Below are 20,907 nucleotides of genomic sequence, written 5' to 3' on the forward strand. Positions count from 1 at the left end.
CCTGTGGATAAAAGTACTGCAGAATATGGAGTCATCCAGGATCACACATCTTGGTCAAGTACAGAGGCCGTGATTAGAATCTGATATTCTGAGGCCACCTTTTTGCCTTTCAGACCACATTCTCTTATTCAAAGCCTGAGTTGTGCCCTCATCCAACTCAGCCAGAAGGAGACCCCCGGCTCTGCCCCCTGTGTTTGCTAGTCCAGGCCCCTTCAATCCTGTCTGATCCTGATTTACAGAGCACACGGCATTGCCTCTAGCTGCCTACTCTGTGCGAAATTGACAAAGACAGATCTTATTTAATTGTACAGTGTTTTGTACATTGCTCACAGTGCCAGGCGACTTCCTCAAAGCGCGTGTGGCAATGAAAACGTGCGAGCGATTGGAGGAGGGACGGTAGCCATCGTCCTTCAGGCGGAAGGAGGGGAGTTCAGGCCAAGCGGGTGGCTTTGTGAGGTCATCGCTCCATTGCTGACATCTGTCTGGCACCTGCATGTCACATTTAAGATCCTGGCAGGCCAGCTCCTCCTTTCATCAATTTGAGGTTATTGCCTTGGTTACTACTAAGCGAGTAGTGTCAATGCCTGATATGTCCAGAGAAAGAAGTGTGGGTGAACAGCATAAAAGGGTTGCTTGACATGTGACAGACGCTGCCCTAGCCACTCTAGCCCAGTGGTCTTCAAACCTTTTCTTACCGAGCCCCCCTGGAGTAATAATATTGTTTCTGCACCGCCCCGTCCCCTACCTATGGGTGCAACGAATGTGCGGGGGTGCAGGCTCTTTAAAATATAATCAGATTATCTCCTGCTTATATTTTCTATTAAAAACAATCATTTTAATCCTTTTTTATACTGAAAAAAGTTATTTTAATCCCTCTGTAAAGAGTCCCGCCTGGACTTCCTTCACCACCCCACCCCAGTTTGAAAGCACTGCTCTAGCCTCACAGAGGCTCAGACTAGCTTCTGGTTTCCCTGTTAGCCAGTCCGCTGCAGCCTTCAGAATCATCCAAGCGGACACACAGGGACGTCTCAAGGGCATCCCATTTTCCAATCCCTTCCATCTGCCTTTCTCTGATTCCAATAGTGCTCCCTGGAAGTGTGTTCGTTGAGCGACCAGCGGTTCTTGCATTGACTAGCTGTCCCGCGTAATCCCAGATTCTTTTCAAGTTTTTAATTTTGGAGCGAACATGCCGATTGCTACGCTTACGTGAATCGATCCCATACGATGACTGCTCAATTCCCTCCGCTCCATTATCTCTGCCAGCAGGACCGCCAAGAGCCACCGTACTCCGGCTGCCAAGCTGCCAATAATGTCAATATTTCTGATGAGGCCTTTCCGATACGCTAGCCTTTCACTTCCTGTCCGGAGAGAGATCTGAGTAGTTAAGGAGCTTCGCTGTCGGTTCTTAAAAAGCATAAGCCATCGGAATCTCTAACTCTAGTACGGAATCTCATTATAAACAGGAGCGTATGCAACTTTTCCCGGTATGACCTCAGTGTGCACTGCTTGCAAATAAACAGTCTGATGATGGATACCTGAGTGGCTGCAAATTGGTTTTGAGGCTACGGAGAATTTGTCTGGAAAGAGAATGCGATCAGGCGGCCACTCTCTCTCTAGGGATTTTCTGAAATATTGACATTCCGACATGAAGTAAAGGTGTTTGGGAGGAAACCTGGGATTACTTCCCAATCCAGGATGACCTCCATTGAGTTCCCAGTAAGCCTTCTTCATCGGAAGACATCTCCAGGTTCCCTAATCGGCCAATGGTTCTCTGATCCAAAGTTGGGCGGTCCTATGACTCCATGCCCTGAATGTTTTTATTAACTGGTTGGCAAGGTAGCTCAGTAGTCTGAGCTCTCATCCTGGGCGTCCACGTTCAAACCACAAGACACAGGTTTGAATCCCGTCGAGGCCGGCTACGCTCTCCACCCTCTCTTGGTTGGTGAATTGAGTACCTCCACATTGGTTCAAAATGAAACCTATCATCGAGGTGCTTACTAGTGGATGGAATCAGGCATGAGTGGCTATGTGATAGTTTGATGTTATACAAATTCATTCATTGCGTGAAGTGTAATTTGTGTTCGCTTTATTCAAATCAATTGTATGTATTGTCCCTGACTAGAAATACACTGTACCATGGCAGTAATCACATGGTCTCCAGACTTGCAGTTACCAACTGAATACATTCTGTGAGTTCCCTTCTGGCTCCACAATGGAGTGGAGACTCATCCCCCTCTTAGCCAATTAATTCCACGTGCTGCACGAACTCAAGAGTGCTGCAACCCCTGTTGATGACATTGTGCCGTTGTTCCAGCACCCCAGTCAGTACAAAGACACACAAATAAAGATGTGTTCACAATCCACATACTTTGTTTAGATACAAAGCCAATCAAATGCATACTATATTGTACAATACACACCTAGACAATAAACGTATATTTTAAAAGCAATTAAAAATAAATAGCTGTACACCGTCAATCAATGTCCCTCGAGTGCTCTCTCCTTCTTTTTCACACTCGCTCTCAATCTCTCTGCACTCTCATTCTCTCTTGTATCTCGTTCTCTCTTTCTATTTTCCTCATCCTCTGTGTGAGAGGCGCATTGCCAGGTGCACGTTTCTTAAGCCTCCCTAGCTGTTGCTGACAGAGGAAAAAAAGAATATCTTGACAAGGTGGGGCTGTGTTTTATTTTTGTAAAAGGAGCAATTAAAAAATGAGGCCATTATTTAATTGTACTAACATTGTAAACTAGCTGTTTTCAGATGTTATGTTCATTTCTAAAGATGTCTTCCAGTATATGGTTTAGTCGTGATAGGAGTGTTAAATGTGTCTTTCTGAGTAAAGCATATTTATCAAACCCTAGAATTTCCTATGAATTATTTTCCAATAGGTTATCATTGCGATTTGGACAGTCTGCTGCACTCCTGTTCCTGTTGAACTCTTTCGAAATACCCATCTGAGAAAGGGGAAGGTGGCAAATAGCACCATGGAGGTTTCTTGGCTGCTTTGCATGAAATCAAAGAGCATTTCGGGTGCATAATAATTACCACATATCTTTATATTTGGCAAACATTTCTGAGATAAACATGTTGTATGCTTCAATCACTAAGTATATATGCTAAGCTTGGGGTTAATTTCATTTTTCACAACGCTCACCCTAACATTGAAATGTTTCTAACATTGAGCCTCATGATTAGGATGGGGGTTAATTACTTGGCAATGACACTAATGTAATCACTGGGCTCCGGGGACTAGACACTAGCCGGGTCTCAGAATAAGGATGCTTGTACACATACCCAGTTTTCAATGCACAGATATCCTTACGGAGTAATATAGAGTGCATAGTAAAAAATTAAGAGAAAGGAGCGGAGTGCAGTGTGAGTAGAACAATTCCTTCTCAGGTGTGTGTACAGTCCCTGAAGCTTTTGAGTAGTGTCTGTGTTGCTGTCCTTGTGCCATCAGCTCTGTCTACAATCAAATAACAACTCAGCAGGGATGCAGCTGTTGAAAGTAGAACGGGTGCTGTCTCCTCTATGTAGCGCTGCACTTCGTTTTAAACTCCAATATTAAGTGGAATTACCCTTTGGGGAGTTTTTTCCCAAAACACACCCCAAACCAAGAGCTCTATCAGTCCTTCAGGAGGAATCAGACATTTCCAGACCTGAGAATGCAGCAAACCCGAACCAATGCCAGCAAGATAGCGTAGCAAGTTAATCACTTGCTGCCAATTTCTGTGTATAGCAAGTTGGATACAGGTTTGAATACCCACAGAGGCGACTCCGGTCCTCCTTCTTCTGCTTGATCCATTTGATATTATTGAACTGGGTAACATTAACACCTATTATCACATCACCTGGAAGCATGAAAAATCTGTCCCAAAGCGCTATATAAAATGTGATATTATGGTAAATACACATCCGGTGCCCAGAGGCCGTGTTATATACTCTGTGTTCCCCCACAGTAAATCTACATCTTGCCTTCAGTTCTGGATATCTGATTTACGGGAGCAAACCCCAAAGTGCTGGAATAACACTTTTCTAGCTTCTGGTCTGAGTCCAGATTTCACTGGGATTCTGAATAAAGGCCTATAAGCGCCCTTCGGTGTGGCATCCTCTGGGCACTGATACCCTTAGGTGCCACCGTCGGAGGGCTAACGGGCAGTATAGCTACAGCCAACAATGCCAGGCAGCAGCACCTGGGCCCCTCACTGAAGGGTGAAAGGTCAGGCAGTGGTGGCAACTCTAGGGAGTCCCCACTGTGCTCTGTACAGGTGACCAGTGTGATCAGCCCCATCCTGAGGGATTCTGGGTTGTTATGCATAGAGTGGCTGGGCAGTGGTGTGGGAGGGGCTCAGAAAAGGAGACGGGAAGAGAGTCTTTCTATGCAGAGGATAAGCTGTGAAGATAGCTCATTGCGTTGATGCGCCTACTGTAGGTATTTGTGTTGATGGTTCAAATAGTTCTATGTCCTCGTAGCCGCTCTTCCTTTCCAGCTCAATTATATGTGCATAATCCTTGCTCCTTACAGCTGTACACCGCAGAGTTATAAATATTAGTGAACCAGTAAATAAAAACAACAGTGGCGGTCTCCCTGCTTCGTTCATGTGCAATGACCCCAAACTCAGGAAGTAACATCAACTCCTTGTAAGATGAGAGTTGGCAAAGATATTGACATTATTTTCAGATGAAAGTTTGATTACTGAACAACTCCATGCTAAGACATTTCACAGAAACAGGTGTGTTGGGAAACCGAAGCTGGACTTCTGCATTACAGATGTCGCTTTTCCTCCACTGCTCCATACTTGCTTCCTGTTTCCTGGTGTTGCAATGAGAATCCACACATTATTACCTTGTGCCTTCCGGCTGAATCAGGGCGAACCGTACCAGAGGTGAGCTCCGAGACGGGGCCTTTGCAGCCAGCTCCCACTCTGCTTGCGGCCATCTCACTGGAAAATTAATTTAAAAGCTAGGCCATGCAGAAAGGCCCTTGCATCCCCCTGTGGACAAAGGGGCCGACTTTTCAATTACTCCAGACAGTGAATGTGAGATGCAGGGTCCATGAAAGGTGCAGGCGAAGCCATCTTTTTCGGTGATGGGGGTGCACCGATCTTGCTGCGCCAAGTTAGCTGAGACATTGGCCGTGCAGTTACAGAATCTGTGTTTAGTGCTGTTCGCAGGAATGGTTCAACATCAACCATTCCTGCGTGCAGCACTAAACACAGATTGTGTAAGTGCACGGCAGGCCCAGCGTTTCTGTTGTAGCCTCGTTTTAGTGATCACACCAACTCTACGTTTGGTGTTGACAGTTGTATAAAGTGCTGTATAGGCAGCCAACAGGATTTAACTGCACTTGTTGAAAAGCGTCCAGGCACTTTGCAAAGTGACTACTCAATAGGCGTGGCATTTCACCTCTTCAGACCAATAGGAGTCTCTGGCTTTTATCTGATATGATATGAATGGTTATTTATACCACGAACCTGTGTTGCTTCGTGTCGTCTTGCTTCCAAGGCGAGCACGTTGCTGCTGAGCTATCCGCCCGAGAAAAGAAAGGTATATTAGCCGACAAAACTCTCTTATATGTTCTAATATGTATGCACATGACATATTGTCACATAGTTGAGGCTGGGGACTGTAAGTGGGATGCGCCCTAAATAGGCATACCAAGCTTTTCCAGAAGTATAGGGAATGTTGAGAACTCGGGGGAATGGTAATATGGATATCTTGTTTAAATCAGTAGTTGTACCATGCAGTGAGAGTTGGACCCGTTCTCCTTTCCTTTGCCTGAGCCCTCTGCATGCAGAGTAGAAGGCTCAGTGAATAGAGGTTGCAATGTGCGCATGCCTTCTCACTTTGCAAGCCCCACGCCCTACCAATGAAGAGATTGACAAATGACGGTGTGGATGGTTACCATTGCAATGCCACTGTCTGTGAAGAAGGCCATGTCTTCCTCTTCCATCCGCCCGTCTCCAGTGTCAAAACCCATCCTTGAAGCCGAGCATCCAGAAGGAATGCCAAAAGATCCAGGGTGCTGCCATCACTTCCAGTAGCGTGGCCTTGTCCTGAGGTGGAACACTGAGCGCGATTCCCATACGTGAAGATCACAAGCCCTTTCTGTTTCTAAAGGCTGTAGACATCACATCTGGTTTCACATCATATCATGTCATATTACATCACCTGACTTGCTGCACGTGTTTGAATATTTCAGTAATGCACAGAGAGCAAGCACGTGCACCCACGCACCCACACACTTTATAGCTCAAAACATGTGCACACACATTCATACACAGTCACATTCATATACCAATTCCCCACCCCCCCCCCCCACCGAGACATATGCATCAACAGGAACACACACACGCACATTCAAGCACTGAAAGTTTCGACAGTCTTAGCTGGATAATCAAAACAAAAAAGACTAAACTATATGGGAACAGAAACTTAAGAAAGAATAATGACTTTTCACTTACTTTGTACTAAATGCCATGAAAAAGGGCTTGTGTTGGCAGTGCAAAGTCACTTTTCAGCAGGGCAAAGTCACATTTCAGAGGTGCAAATTAACTTTGAACCGTGCAAATAATTCCATGAATCGACCCTTTGTATCTAAAATGTATTCGATGAAGCTATGGCTCAACCTGTTCCTTCTAGAAGGTTTAAAGTGCAATGTGCTGCTTAGGCGCTCTTATGAACTGGTGTACTGTACATTTATTATGAGTATGTCGGCAACAGTAAAAACCGGAGGTATTTTCAATGCTGCTTTTTTTGCACCCACCATATTTTGAGATATTTAGTGCATGCGTTATTTTTCAGGAAAATTGCATGCAGCAAATACCGCATTACTATGAAGTGAAATGGCTCGTAACAATCACTCCAGTGTGTAACCCAACCAGGAAAAAGAGATGTAATTGTTTAAAATAAGCAGATGTTTTAAACGTATTATTTTGTTACCGTAAAAAAGCGAAGCACAAGAGCATTTTTTCACTTCAGGAAGAACGAAAATCTGCCGGCCCATCACCAAGGGGGGTGGAAAAGTGATCCCTGAGGTCTGTCGAATCCTCTTATCATCCACAAGGCTTTCTGGGGCCAGGGCTCACACTATGCACTATATTCAACTCTCTCTTCCTAAATACCTTTCCTCTCGAGCCCTTCGCTCAGCCACGTCAAACTCTCTGATGGTCAGACGCTTCTGCAGGGGCAGAGTGGGGGGGTGATCTCTCTCCTGTGCAGGTGCCTCCCTCTGGAATGGTCTCTCTGCCCCTCTCAAACTTGCGCCAGACCACCTGAAGTTCCGGAAGCAGCTCAAATCCTTCCTTTTCGCCTCTTCTTTCTCTCCCCTGCTGTCCTACCTGTCTGCTGCAACGAATGGTTGCTTAGCTACCCTCAGAGTCTCACTGGGTACCCGGCTCCTCCTTGATCAGTTCCCCCTGCACTGCCTCTGTGCCTACCGCGCACTTAGAAGCTGAAACCGCAACTCTACAGTCCCCTGCTCTTTGCACTTACCCAGTGCCACGCAGCCCTTGCAGCCATTAGCTTGCTCCCAACGTGGGCCTGTCTCATAAAATTCAGCCTGCGATCCAAGCAACATGATTGGCTGCTGCACCCACCCCGTACGCTAATTGAAAATGTGAGTAGTTCATGAATTGGGTGGGGGCCACCAACATTGCTTTACTCATGGGGGGCTGAGCATGGACTAGCTTAGAGTCCACTGCTCTATAACCTCATACCAGCCACTCAATGGAGCCTGCGTCATATATTGTGTTTTGGAAAGAAATCCCTGTGCAGGGTGGGGAAGGAGCAAGCACTGACTGGTGCTAGGTTGCAGTGCTGGGAGCTGCTAGCGATGCATAATAGAAATCAGTCTTCTAAGCAACGCACTACTAGAGGGACCCAATCATGAGAAAGCCGGAAAGGTAGACAATGTTGGTACTATCGATTGGCCATGGGGGGGTGTGTTCATCGTAGATTACATTTTGCTGCGATGAAGCAAGACTTGAGTACAGAAGATGGCCCCCCTGATATGCGCAGAGTAGTTTGCTGCCTCCAAGAGGAAAGTGATACTGGAGGATGGAGAAAGTGAAGTGGGGGCCATTTCTCTGCATTTTCTCGTTTACGGTATCTCTTTAGACATGTCACGCTTCATCGCTGTACATATCAGGTGCAAATCTCCAACTTGTTATAGTGGACCCATTTCAGACCTACACCCCACGGCAAGAGAGTCGGACATGCCATATTGCAAAGGCCAATAGCATTTACTAAACACACTTGACCCCAGTCGCAAATATTTGCCAAGTAGCAAAAGAGGAGATCAATACATCAATATTAGGCTTAACTAAAGGACCCACATTCCTCTACTATGAAGCATAGCATTGCTCTGCAGGGTTGAGCAATATATTTCCAGTAGAAAAGTCTAATATTGATACATTGAAACAACAGAATAATAGCTGAGCTGAAAATCACAAGGTGGGAGGGAATCATTGGAAAGCGGTTGAATTGGAGAAGTTGTTTTCTGGTGATTTCAGATATGTGTACACTTCTGTTACTGGTCTTTGAGGTTCCACTGGTGATGACATCAATGACTAGAAACGAAAATATAAATGGGCAATTGCACCTTAAGAGCCTGATTTATGGAATAATTTGCATGGAAAATAAGGTACTTGCACGCTAAACTGCAGGCAAATCCACGCTTGTCGGTTCATGGAATCGAATACGCAGTACTTTTCCAGGACTTGCATGGTGTGCGCGCAGGCTCAGCACGTCTCTGCGAGGCATAGAGCGCCTTGCCCAAGACAGCACGCAGAGCTTGGGCGAGGCCTGTGCAGAGGGCGGAGTAGGGGTGGAACACGGAAAATGGGGAAAACCATGTGAAAAATTGGCATTACGAGGGATGGCCCACAGGCAGTCCATCGTACTCCCACAATTGCACGGCACGAGACGTATCCATGGATTTGAGCACGCAACCTTTCGGCAGCGAATAGGTCACACACGTCCTACATTCTATCCGCCACCCGAATGCAGGCGTAAAAGCACTTGCGCATGGAATCGTTAAGATTGCAATTCAGATAAGGGGTGCGTGCATGCAGTCCGGGATCCTATCAGACTTAGTGGTGTGCGTTTCCATCATATCGGGGTACAGGAGCGGTTTGCAAGGGATTGCATGCATATTTACCAGCTAATGTTGACTGTAACGATAGGTGGTACGCATGTTGAGGAGGTACTGGGAATAGTTACGGGGGACCCCACACACCTCGGCGGGGTGCTGACCTGCTTGTGGGGGTTCGCAGGTGGGTTTTCAGGGGTGTATTGAATCGCACATGAGGAGTGTGCAAAGGACTGTTTCCATGGATGATATGGCTCTGGGTGTGGGCGTGTCGTGGGCATTCCTCACGCAGTCTGCGTATGCTGTGGTTCTGCGTGGATAATTCCATGAATACACAGGGCGCGCATTTTTTATTCTGCACGCGTGGCTCGCAGAGTGTCCTTCTTGGTGTGCTTCCCTTGCAGATTTTCTGCAAACATTTCCATGAATCAGGACCTAAATCTTTAAACATCTTCTACACCATGTTGAAATTCAACACTTATGTGCACAAGACTTAACATCACCATGGTTCCACGCTCTGAAATACACTACATTTCACCTTGAAAGCACCAGCAAACTAATTTTGTCAAGCAACACCTTCAATGTGTCATTTAGGATTGGGGCAAGGGGTGGGCACCACTCTATACTAATGTTATACTTGGTAATGGACAGTTTAACATGCAAGGTACGGTACATTCAAGGTTCTATCACCCACGCACAGGGTGATCTTACTACAACTATGAGAAAGGACCCGATGTGGACGCACAGTGACGCCTGCACAAGTACTGGCAGCTGAAGTTGCTATGATGTTTGAAAATGTAAGGCAAAAAGTCCAAAACGAAATATTGTGTTTACACATAATCATGTATGCTGTTGAAATAGTAGTGGCGGAAAAAAATATTTATTTTTAGTACAGGCAGACAAAAAAGGTGAGGTCTGACCTGTTCTATTTGGGGAAACAAACAACCAAAGGATGGAGAATCATCACGCGATCTGCCCGGAAATGTCAGAAAGCTGACTGAAACGCATGTCAGACTGCTGACCACATAGTCAACTGCAGCAGTGTTTTGCTCCGTAGAAGAACAGGGCTGAGGCTCAGTTCGCTGTGAGAGTCAGCTTGACGTGTGTATGGGCCCATAACTGCCAGCAAAGCCCTTGTCAAGATGGCCACCTACACCAATCCTGTTTTTTCCAGCAAACACCAATCTGCATAACAGGAATTGTAGGTCAAATCACTAAATGAAGAAACAAAAACTTTGTATTAAACAAGAGTGTTGGCGCCCCTCTACTGCGGAACTGAAAACTGTTCTTCGGAATTTCTGTGCTCAGGAGGCTCTCCAGCCACGTTTTAGCTCACTGCACCCTTCACGGAGGAGAAATATGCATTTGCATATCAGTCTGGTCCCACCCACGAGGGCAGTCCACCACCGAAATACTAGGCAAATCTCTGCTGAACAAGAGTCCCACCAGCAAACCCAGACACGTGTTTCAGACTTGTGGGGCTTGCACAGTGAGGTGAAGCTGAGCCTCTTTAAGGCACAGTGAGCAAGGGGTCCATGTCTGGATTACCCTTGGTTACTTAGGGTGTAAACCAGGGTTTTACAAATTGAACACAAGTGTGGGAGCCCCTCTACTGAGGAGGAACATGGTTCAAATAACCCGTTCTATGGGACTTCTTCCACTCAGGAAGGACGACGACCATGTTTTAGCTCGCTGCACACTTCACAGTGTAGAAATATCTATTTGCATATCAGTCTGGTCCCACCCACAAGGTGGTACCTAGAATCCAAAGGTCTGTTAGCTAAATAATTCTGGACGGTAACACATCAAACTTGCGTCATCATGTCATTAACCTTCCGGATGACACTTGACACTTCTTTTACACCATGACGCTCCTGTCTGAAAACTCAAGGCTTGAGCACTCACCCCAAAACCTTAAACATAGCTGGAATGCTGTGATTCTCAGCTGACTGTTGTGAACACCTCTTCCCCATCTTGCTGCACTCTCGCCATATAACTTGAACATCTATGCTGTGAAATGGCTTCATGAGGACATCTACACCAAAGAAACCACATTGATGGATACATGGTATCACATTGATGGATACATGGTTTATGTTTGCCTACTTGAAAAGTGTGGGTTATTAATGACCACATATGCAGTTACCTCTGTGGCAATATGCCTCATTACTGCTTAAAGTTTTAAAAAGTATTTAAAAAATGGCCACCACGGACAGAAAAACGTAGTCCGTTTTCTCTTTGCCCAGCAGCAATAGTAAACAAAGAAAATGGCCGACATGGATGGGGAGAAGGGACTACGTGTGGCCCCTTCTCGCTTTCCATGGTGGACTGAAAGAAAAAAAAAAGAATAGGAATACCGATGACAGGGACCCGCACAACGTGTGCAGGTTTACCATGAGGTAAGGCTCGCAATTGCACAAATCGGTGCATTTATTTCAAGCACAATAACTCGTGCTGGGTACTAATGTATGAAATGTTTTCGGGAACAGGTGTTAAATGCCCCCTGGATGTCTAAACACCAAGTAAAGGCTGGGCACACCTTTGTATGCAAGCTATTAGCTACTCATATTGACCTTTAGCAACTTTATTTGGTGTATCTGTTTAATGGTTGGTAGGGTCATTTTATGCCATGTTGTGGCTCTAAGTGTGTCAACATGTGTTTGTAAGCTGTTGTTTTTCAGGGCCAAAGAAAATAATCTTACACTAAGCATCACATCAAATAACAGTTCAAATCATTCACCACATATTAATGTAGGTCAATATAAAGGGGGGAAAAGCTAGCCATATGTTCCACCCAATCAGGAACAACAACAAAAAAAGACTGACAGCAACAATTATAAAATATTGGTGATATACTAGGTGCAAAAAGTGTAAGGCACTCCATAAACTTGCATCATGCCCCACACAGCGCCTGGATGAATTGATTGCCTATCCCATAACACTTGTTATAATGCTCTTTGGATTGCTTTGAAACAACATGTACTGGAAAATGATATATTAGCTTCAGTAGTTAGTGTAGGAGGTGCATCCTTGGGTGGATCCTTAACTTAAGTGCAATGTTTCCAAGTGGTGCAATGGAAGATGATAAACTGGCTTCTTTATTTAGTGTAGGATGTCCATCCTTGGGTGGATCTTCAATCTAGGTGCAATGTTTCCACGTGGTGCAATGGAAGATTATACATGGGCTTCATTGGTTAGTGTAGGAGGTGCATCCTTGGGTGGATCTTTAACTTAGGTGCAATGTTTCCACGTGGTGCAATGGAAGACGATACATTGGTTTCATTAGTTAGTGTGGGATGTGCATCCTTGGCTGGATCTTTAACTTAGGTGCAATGTTTCCACGTGGTGCAATGGAAGATGATACATTGGTTTCATTAGTTGGTGTGGGATGTGCATCCTTGACTGGATCTTTAACTTAGGTGCAATGTGTCCACGTGGTGCAATGGAAGATGATAAACTGGCTTCTTTATTTAGTGTGGGAGGTGCATCCTTGGGTGGATCTTTAACTTAAGTGCAATGTTTCCACGTGGTGCAATGGAAGACGATACATTGGTTTCATTAGTGAGTGTGGGATGTGCATCCCTGGCTGGATATTTAACTTAAGTGCAATGTTTCCACGTGGTGCAATGGAAGACGATACATTGGTTTCATTAGTTGGTGTGGGATGTGCATCCGTGGCTGGATCTTTAACTTAAGTGATCTTTAACTTAAGTGCAATGTTTCCACGTGGTGCAATGGAAGGCGATACATTGGTTTCATTAGTTAGTGTGGGATGTGCATCCCTGGCTGGATCTTTAACTTAAGTGCAATGTTTCCACGTGGTGCAATGGAAGTCGATACATTGGTTTCATTAGTTAGTGTGGGATGTGCATCCCTGGCTGGATCTTTAACTTAAGTGCAATGTTTCCACGTGGTGCAATGGAAGACGATACATTGGTTTCATTAGTTAGTGTAGGAGGTGCATCCTTGGGTGGATCTTTAACTTAGGTGCAATGTTTCCACGTGGTGCAATGGAAGACGATACATTGGTTTCATTAGTTGGTGTGGGATATGCATCCTTGGCTGGATCTTTAACTTAAGTGCAATGTTTCCACGTGGTGCAATGGAAGATGACGCATGACACCTTTTCTCTTCACAGCTAGCCAGAGTTCCCGTGGAGTCCTGTGGACAGTACTCAACATGCAGCTCCTGTCTTGGTTCAGGGGACCCCCACTGCGGATGGTGTGTGCTTCACAACACGTAAGTCTGGCACACGCTCCCTGCTTTCTGTCTTTATGTGATGTCATTGTATTGCCTGCTTTTTAGGGGTAACCTAGGAGGGAGGGCAGTTCCACTTGGGGTTTGACTTTCTTCAAGCAGCCCAAATGGTTGTTCTTGGGGTGGATGAAGATGGCAAGTTCTGAGAGGATGAACACTGCACCACACATAGCTCAGGTGCCCTTGAGAGATGCAGGTGTGGTCATGGATACATGTGTGTAATGCACAGTGCCTAGAAAATGAAACACATCTACACAGGGTCAACGCACCACTTCCTTTCAGAAGGAGGCCCCCGGGTTCTATCACTTTGTCTCTTGGCGTTGCTAGTCTGGAGACAGCACTCGTCCAACTCATCATTTTGGGGGAGGTGGCGAGAAACAATGTGTTGGTTTGATCTATTTGGAAATCACAGAACCGATTACTATTGCCAAAAACATGAGACATTGAGTTCAGTCATAGGTATGGTGGTGGGATCTCAAGTGGGAGTCATGTGACCCTCAATGCTGAGGCTCTTGATCGTAGTAGCAACACCTCTTTCGTGCCTCTCGTATTGCTCACTCGTCTTTCTTACATTCTTCCGCTCCTTTCTTTTTCCCACTTCTCAATCTCCACAAATCTCATTTCTCCTTTCCCCTTTTTTAATTTAATCCATCCTATCGCACTTTTTTTCTGCCTTTCTTCTAATCATTTTCTTTCGTCATCCCCGAACTGCCCTTTTTCTTCTTTCATTCTTTCTTTCTTGGTAATAAACCAAACGTTGTACAATTTCCAGTAACGCATGAAATAACAACTATAAAGTGTACCCGAAAAAACGAGGTAACAACCCAGAATAGTAGTGCCATGCAAATTACATTTCTAATCCGTCTCTCCCTCCAACTACAGTTATTGCCCAGATGCCAAATTCCTTTGCTTGGGTATTACTGCTTCAGACCACAGGCCATCATACCATAGAGCAGTGGTCTTCAAACTGGGGGGCTGCCCCCCTAGTGGGGCCTGAAGGATGTCAAGGGGGGCAGACTCTTTAATAAGGCATTAATATGACTGTTTTTTAATGTAAAAAAGGTTTAAGGTGACTGTAATAGAACATATAAGGAGTAGACAATCTGCTTATATGTTAAAGAGCCTGTGCTCCCCATGGGCCCAACACCTTGGTGGGGCCCCCAGAAATATTTTATTTACTTCGGGGGTGGGGGGCAATGTATGAACATATTTGAATACCACTGCCAAAGGGCCTCATTCCCAGAAGAGTTTTATAATGGCAAAGCCCCACTGGAAAACACTCTTTGAATCAGGGGCATAGAGTATAAGTCAATACATGAACTCCAGCACGGTGTCCAGTCATAATTTCGAAAACATAATTTTGAAAGTCAAAAAAGTCGAATCAAAAATGTCGAAAAAAAAAATGTCGAATTGTTTTTTTTTTCGATATTTTTTTTTGGGCTCTAGTTTCTGTGAAAAAAATAGGTAAAAATAAAAAAAGAGGGGTTGGGGGGAACCCCCCCATTTCGAAAAAAAAACGTCATTAAAAAAAAATTCGACATTTTTTTTTTCGACGTTTTTTTTTCGACTTTTTGACTTTCGAATATTTTGTATTCGAAATTATGTCTATGAACCCTCCAGCACCATTGATGGCATCTCTTTCCACCTTGTTGCTGAAATGGAGCATGGCACGCAGAAGCCCTCTGCCAAGAGCCCCAGACTGATAACCCCTAGAGTGACCATCTCCCCAAAATGGTAACTCTGCTACGCCAGGCATTTCGTACCCGTTTCCTGTTTCAGTTTAGACTTTTAGGTGGTGCCTAAACTATTGCATTGGAGTACACCAGGAGGGAGATGACATGTGGCGAGGGAGACAACGCTTGCGGTCATTCTTCGGTTATTTACCGACTCATTCACTGCTGCTGACCTTGCTAATCCCTATGCCAATTCTAACCCACAACCTTCCACTCCCTGGAACATCTTCCTGGAATGTCTTAAAGCTAGCTCTATCATGTAGTAACATCAAACTTTGGTCTGCCAGTGTCATGTTCAAGCAGTCTGGTGATATCGAATGGCTTAACTGCACTGTAAAGGCGCTTCTGGTGTAATAAAAATGTTGTAACCACGTTTGCCTTCAGCTATTTGATTTATATCTGTTTCTTGAAATGAGGTTCTGTTAAAAACAAGCATTGACAAGGAAACAAAGTTGGTTTGCGTATAGTTATTAAGTAGGCATTTGCCAGGGGACGCTATTACATGCCCACATTCTCACACCATTGTTCAGCTATTGCCATCTTTTGGCAAGATGGCACCATTACGGCAGTGCCCAGCAAATGCCTATCCCATGCTTACACAAAAAGCCAAAACTGGTGACTTTGACAATGCTTGTTTTCTCTTTCCTGCCAACAACACTCTTTCTTTCTCCATTTTAATACCTCTGTTTACAGAATGCAAAAACATTTGCTTGTGTTTTCAAGTGATGACATATTTAAACAAAATTCTACTCAGACGCAGGTAGTTGAATGCAGAATGAAAACGATTGAAACACTATCATCACCTCCTCCCTCACTGACATTTGTTTGTTTCGGCTATTGCTTTCTCCTCACTTCTCTTTTTCCACACCTCATTTCCCCTGCTTCTGTTCTCAACTTTGTTTATTCCCTGGTGGACTGGCCTACAGGGAACTTGGAGTCGCGGTGGGTCTCTGCTCATCAGCCTCTTTTCTTTGGGTAATCTGGTTTCTGCCCCTTTTACCCTTTCTCCCAGGCACTCCTCCTTCCCCATATCATTTTGAAGCAGAGAAATGCGTGCGCAGCTTTCAGTATGCTAGCCCTCACTCGTAACATGTACCATTATTGTTATATTTAACAGCTTATTAATCACTGTATAGGGAGCCAATGTGTGTTCAAATTGACAATTTGGACTAATTTGTCTAAGTTGTCTTGGGTGGAAAAGCCCCAAGTTCTAATTAGTGTGGTTGGGCCTGCTCGCTAACGTCACCCACATGGTGTAATATATGGCCACCTTGAAAATCATATCACTGGCCACTTATGGTTTCCAGTCCACCTCCTCTCTCCATTTTCCTTCCTTCTATGCCCCCCTTCTCCGCTCGTTCCCTGCCCGGTGTTCTCCTCTCGTCATTCTATTTCCTCTCGAGCTTCTCCTCCTTCTTCCCTCCCTCTCCAGCCCGGCCGCCTCCTCCCTTCCCAGGTGTGCCTCTCTTCTCTGACACATGGTGTACCTGCTCACGCATCGCCGTTCCCCGTCTAGCGGAGCCAGGTCCGTGAACGTGTGAACGGGGATGTGCACCGGAGGACCTGTTCACCTCAGAGCCTTCAGGAGGGTTGCCTTTTTATAAGACGGCAGTGCTCATCATTTGTGGGAAATAAAGCTGGCCCATGCCAGGGGTGTTGGGTATGCAGTAATAAAATCGGGGCAAAAATGTCACCTTTACAAAAAATTGCTGCAAAAATGCTGTGGTTTGACCCGGTAAAGGTGTACCACATTATACCATTTAAGGGGAGCGGGAGTTGCAGGGGTGTACCCCGCTTCCCTTAGATGGTGGTATAATGGGGTTGCGGGGGTGTCCCACGCATCCTTTACATGGATTGCAGCGGCAAAACCACAGCCTTTTTGCCGCGATTATTTTGTAAACGGCCATTTTTGCAGCGATTTTAACACATGGAACCGGGTGTTGCAAGGTCTGGAAAAGATCTGGGCCTTGGCTAATGTCGGGAATCGGGGGCAGAACACTCAGGGCTGAAGCCCCCCAGGACCTCTCTAGCGGCACCTCTGCTCCGTCCCAGTGTCATGGTCAGATTTAAACAGTGTCAGTCCGTTAGCCACTTCCAGGCTCGCGCCTTGCGTGCCCGGGGTCCTGGATTAATTTAGAAGACTCTGGGGGGTGGTGGGGATTGCATGAATGATCAGACTCGCCCAATCAGTGACTCACTAATCTCCTTTCCTCTCCTTACATGTAGGCTATTCATCCAGATTTGTTTATTCCAAATGGAAATTGCCGTCGCCTTGCAAATAACTATCGATTCCTCTTTCTCGCCGAGCCTATTTTATCTGCTCGTCAGAGCAAATTTAATGGCCTTGGGGGCGAAACGATGGCTTTTAGGGATAAATCGCTGACTCACTGTGGACAAGTACTGATTCCTCAGGGACAAATGGTTGACTCATTGTCACAATCAATGTTGTTTTGCAGCATTCTGCTTTATCCGGTTCTGCAACCTTTGGCTCTTCCAATGTTTTGTACTACAACTCCCATCAGCCCCGGAATATTCAGTTGTGAAAGGTTATTGGAATTGGAGCCCAAAACCTCTTGAAAGCGACAGGTTGCAGACCCATGTAATAATCCCACAGAGTATAACACACACTGTATGACCATGCACACAGTGCCCTGCAGCCTGAGGCACCACGCGCCTCTGCATATTGGACCACAGTGCGCCCACACTGGTTGTACTGCATTGGTTGTCCTTACAAACATGCATCCCCTTGAAGACCAGCTGCATCATTTGCAAATGTGTCCCCTTTGCGTCTCCCTCCTACCTGGCCTACAAGGTCGCCATCTCTGGAGGCCAACGGCCCACAAGAAGCCAGGACCTGGTCAGAAGAGAGCTGCAGAAAAGGAAAAGGATGCAGGCTTCCTGCTGTGAAGGCTGTGGCGCCTCATTGCAGTCTGTGTTGGACTCACACTCACTCATGCAATTCAGGGAGGAGCTCCAGACCCCCCCTCTTCATGGAGTGCCTTCTTTGTGCACTGTAGACAGCCCCTGCCCCCGTGTTCCCCCACCATTTCACCTGCTGATCAGCCCCACCTCATTATGGCAAATGTATGTATTGCTTGGTGATTGCTGCTCTGACTGCCGCACACAAGCGGATGCTACTCCAGAGCACTGGGTGGGGGCGGGGGGCGGGGTTAACGGGGAGGGATATGGGAGTGGCAACTGACGGGAGGCGGGGGGGGGGCAAGAGCTGGCTGGATTTACGGCGATGGAGGCAGGCCATCACAGGGTGAAAGATCCAGATGTGTATAACTGGGAGGGCATTTTGGGAGATGGTAAATGGCACCTCTGGTCTGAAAGGCTGGCTGAAGGAGAGAGAGTGGGGGTGAACTGAAGGTGGTCCTTGGAGTCTGAGTTCCTGTGGCAGCTACATGCCTAGGTTTGAGGTGTACCCATATTTACGCTGCAGTGTTCTTTCTTAATCATTTCATGCCAGATTCGGACTTTACTTCTGTGAGCTCGCAAAGTGGGTACAATCATTAGTAATTGTATCAGCTGTTTACCAAAACGCTCTGTAACCAGAACTGCCAGTATGGGGCGCTATCCCGATATTACTGTTACATTTATTTATTTCATTGGGCATAACCTAAGAAATCCGTCCACCACCTCTTTCCGATTGGCGGGCTGGGAAGCATTGCTGGCTGGGGACCAATGAAAAATAATTTGCTTCTCCAGGGATGTTCCTTCAGAAGGCTGTCAGTGGGGTAGGGGGTGAAGCACGAGCACCCCACCCCTCCTCCCCCCATACTCCAGAAAGATATGGATAACTGTTCAGATGTCTTGGAGTCTCAGCAGAATGAATAGTGAAAGCAGGGTGGGCAGCTTGTGTAGACAAACACATTGCAGTCTAAGGTGTAACGTGTTCCTCCTTTGCTAAATGATAACTGCGTGTGTTCTGTTTTCCCTTCTACTTACTTTCTTTGTCTTTTTCTCTCTCTTTTCTTTCTTTCTTTCTTTCTTTCTTTGTCTTTTTCTCTCTATTTTCTTTCTTTCTCTCTCTCTTTCTCTCTTTCTTTCTTTCTTTCTTTCTTTCTTTCTTTCTTTCTTTCTTTCTTTCTTTCTTTCTTTCTTTCTTTCTTTCTTTCTTTCTCTCCATCTTCTCTCCCTCCCTTCTCTATTCCCCTCGTCCTCTCTTCCCTCTATTTCTGTTTCCTTTTTCCTCTTCCTTCTCTTTGTCTCTTTCCCCATTCTTCTATTCCTCTTTCATCTCTTTCTCTTATTCTTCTCTTCCTCTATTTTCTTTTTCTATTCCCTCACTTTGACTCGTTTTACTCTTCCTGTCTTTCTCTTTCCTCACTTTCTCACTTTGACTCTTTTTTCTTTTCCTTTCATTCTCTGCTTCTTCTATTACTCTCTTGCTTCTCTTCTCTCTTTCCTCTATCCATCTTTTCCTCTATTTTCCTTCCTCTTTGTTCCATTCCTATTTCCTCTCCTTTCTTGTTCTCTTCCTCTTTCCTCTCTTCCTCTCGTTCTCTCTTCTCTTCCCTCTCTTTCCTGTCCTCTCTCTCTCCTATTCCCTCCAGTGCATCCTCGGTTCACTCCACTCTTCCCTCCCTTGCCACATGGCTCAGTGCCCAGAAAGCAGAACCAGACCTCGGTCTCGTCTCGGGCGGGAACCAGATCTGCCCTGGAAGGAGCGTCTAATTGATTGGCCCAGCCTTCCCTTTCCCCGTGAAAGCCCCTGAATAGCTAATCGAGCCCAGGTAACCCAAGATGCCTACAGAGGGCAGATAGAATCTGGCAGGCAGCCCTTTCAAGCCTTTCTCTGAGCTCACTTTGTGTCTCTTCAAAAGTGGTGGCTTCTTTGATTTCAACATCCCACAACTTGTGTGGAGCACAGAACGCGACCCCGCAGGATTGCATGCACCGGTTCCCCAAGCCCCAAACTCTGTCGGGAGAAGGTTGATGCTGAGGCTGGAAGGCCTCGTGCAAAGGTCAGCAGAAACGGAGCGAGCTGAACTCGCAGCCTCTGGAGGGTTCAGGCCGTGGCTGTTCATAGCCAGCTCCTTGAAGTCCCCTGCACGTTAGGGCCAGTGCGCGGCGACTCTTCCTGTCGGACCTGGCCAGTCATCACATTATCCTTTATTAAACTTCCATTATTGAAGATACGAGAAAAGGTGTGGAGCAGGCAGTCTAAATCCAAGAACACAGGTGCATGTTATCTTATGTTAATATGCATTTATTCTTCGTCCAATCACCACTGGCGTTGTATTATCAAAGTGGACCCCTTGCTCACTATTCTTAGAGAGGCACAGCTCCACCCTACTGATGAGGTCCAACTAGACCGAAACACGTGTCTGGGGATGCTGTTGGTAATCGTGTTCAGAGGAGAATTCCCCAACAGGACAAAGACTGATATGTTTTGGATATTTCTCCTCTGTGAAAAATAATGAGCTAAAAACTCTGGGTAAGGCTCTCGTAACCAGGACTAATGTCTGGATGAGAGACTCCCAGGACCCCCCTTGTTATTTGCACTGTTAGAAAGGGCCACCTCTCTTGGAGGCAAGATCTAGAAGGTTCAACGGTGCTTGCCAATATCAAGAGCAACAAATGCACTTTGTACATGAGAGGAATTGTGTGTGGACCCTGGGGAGATCTATGCATTGAAAAGAAAAGGTGCCTCCGAAAGACCACATGCACACTCAGGGCCTGATTCACAGAGCATTTTCCTATGGGATTGCACCATCATACAGCGCTGCTGTGAATCAGTGTGAACTAGGCCCTCAGACTCTTACTGACCATATGCAAGAACTCTCAGCCAGTGCGAGGCACCTCTAAATGACAATCTA

The 20,907-nt window shown here is 45.9% G+C and overlaps 1 protein-coding gene across 4 annotated transcripts in view; it reads left to right on the forward strand.

The window, feature by feature from the left end:
- The window catches only part of PLXNA4 (plexin A4), a 1,277,179-nt gene that overhangs the window by 713,822 nt on the left and 542,450 nt on the right, over positions 1-20,907 (forward strand). For all 4 annotated transcript variants that reach the window (XM_069629627.1, XM_069629628.1, XM_069629629.1 and 1 more), the window contains exon 5: positions 13,231-13,331. In XM_069629627.1, coding sequence (XP_069485728.1) covers positions 13,231-13,331 — 101 coding nt within the window. The remainder of the gene's footprint in view (positions 1-13,230; positions 13,332-20,907) is intronic.

The sequence above is a fragment of the Ambystoma mexicanum genome, chromosome 12, assembly GCF_040938575.1.
Source record: "Ambystoma mexicanum isolate Mex_15411 chromosome 12, UKY_AmexF1_1, whole genome shotgun sequence".
Taxonomy (NCBI): Eukaryota; Metazoa; Chordata; class Amphibia; order Caudata; family Ambystomatidae; genus Ambystoma; species Ambystoma mexicanum.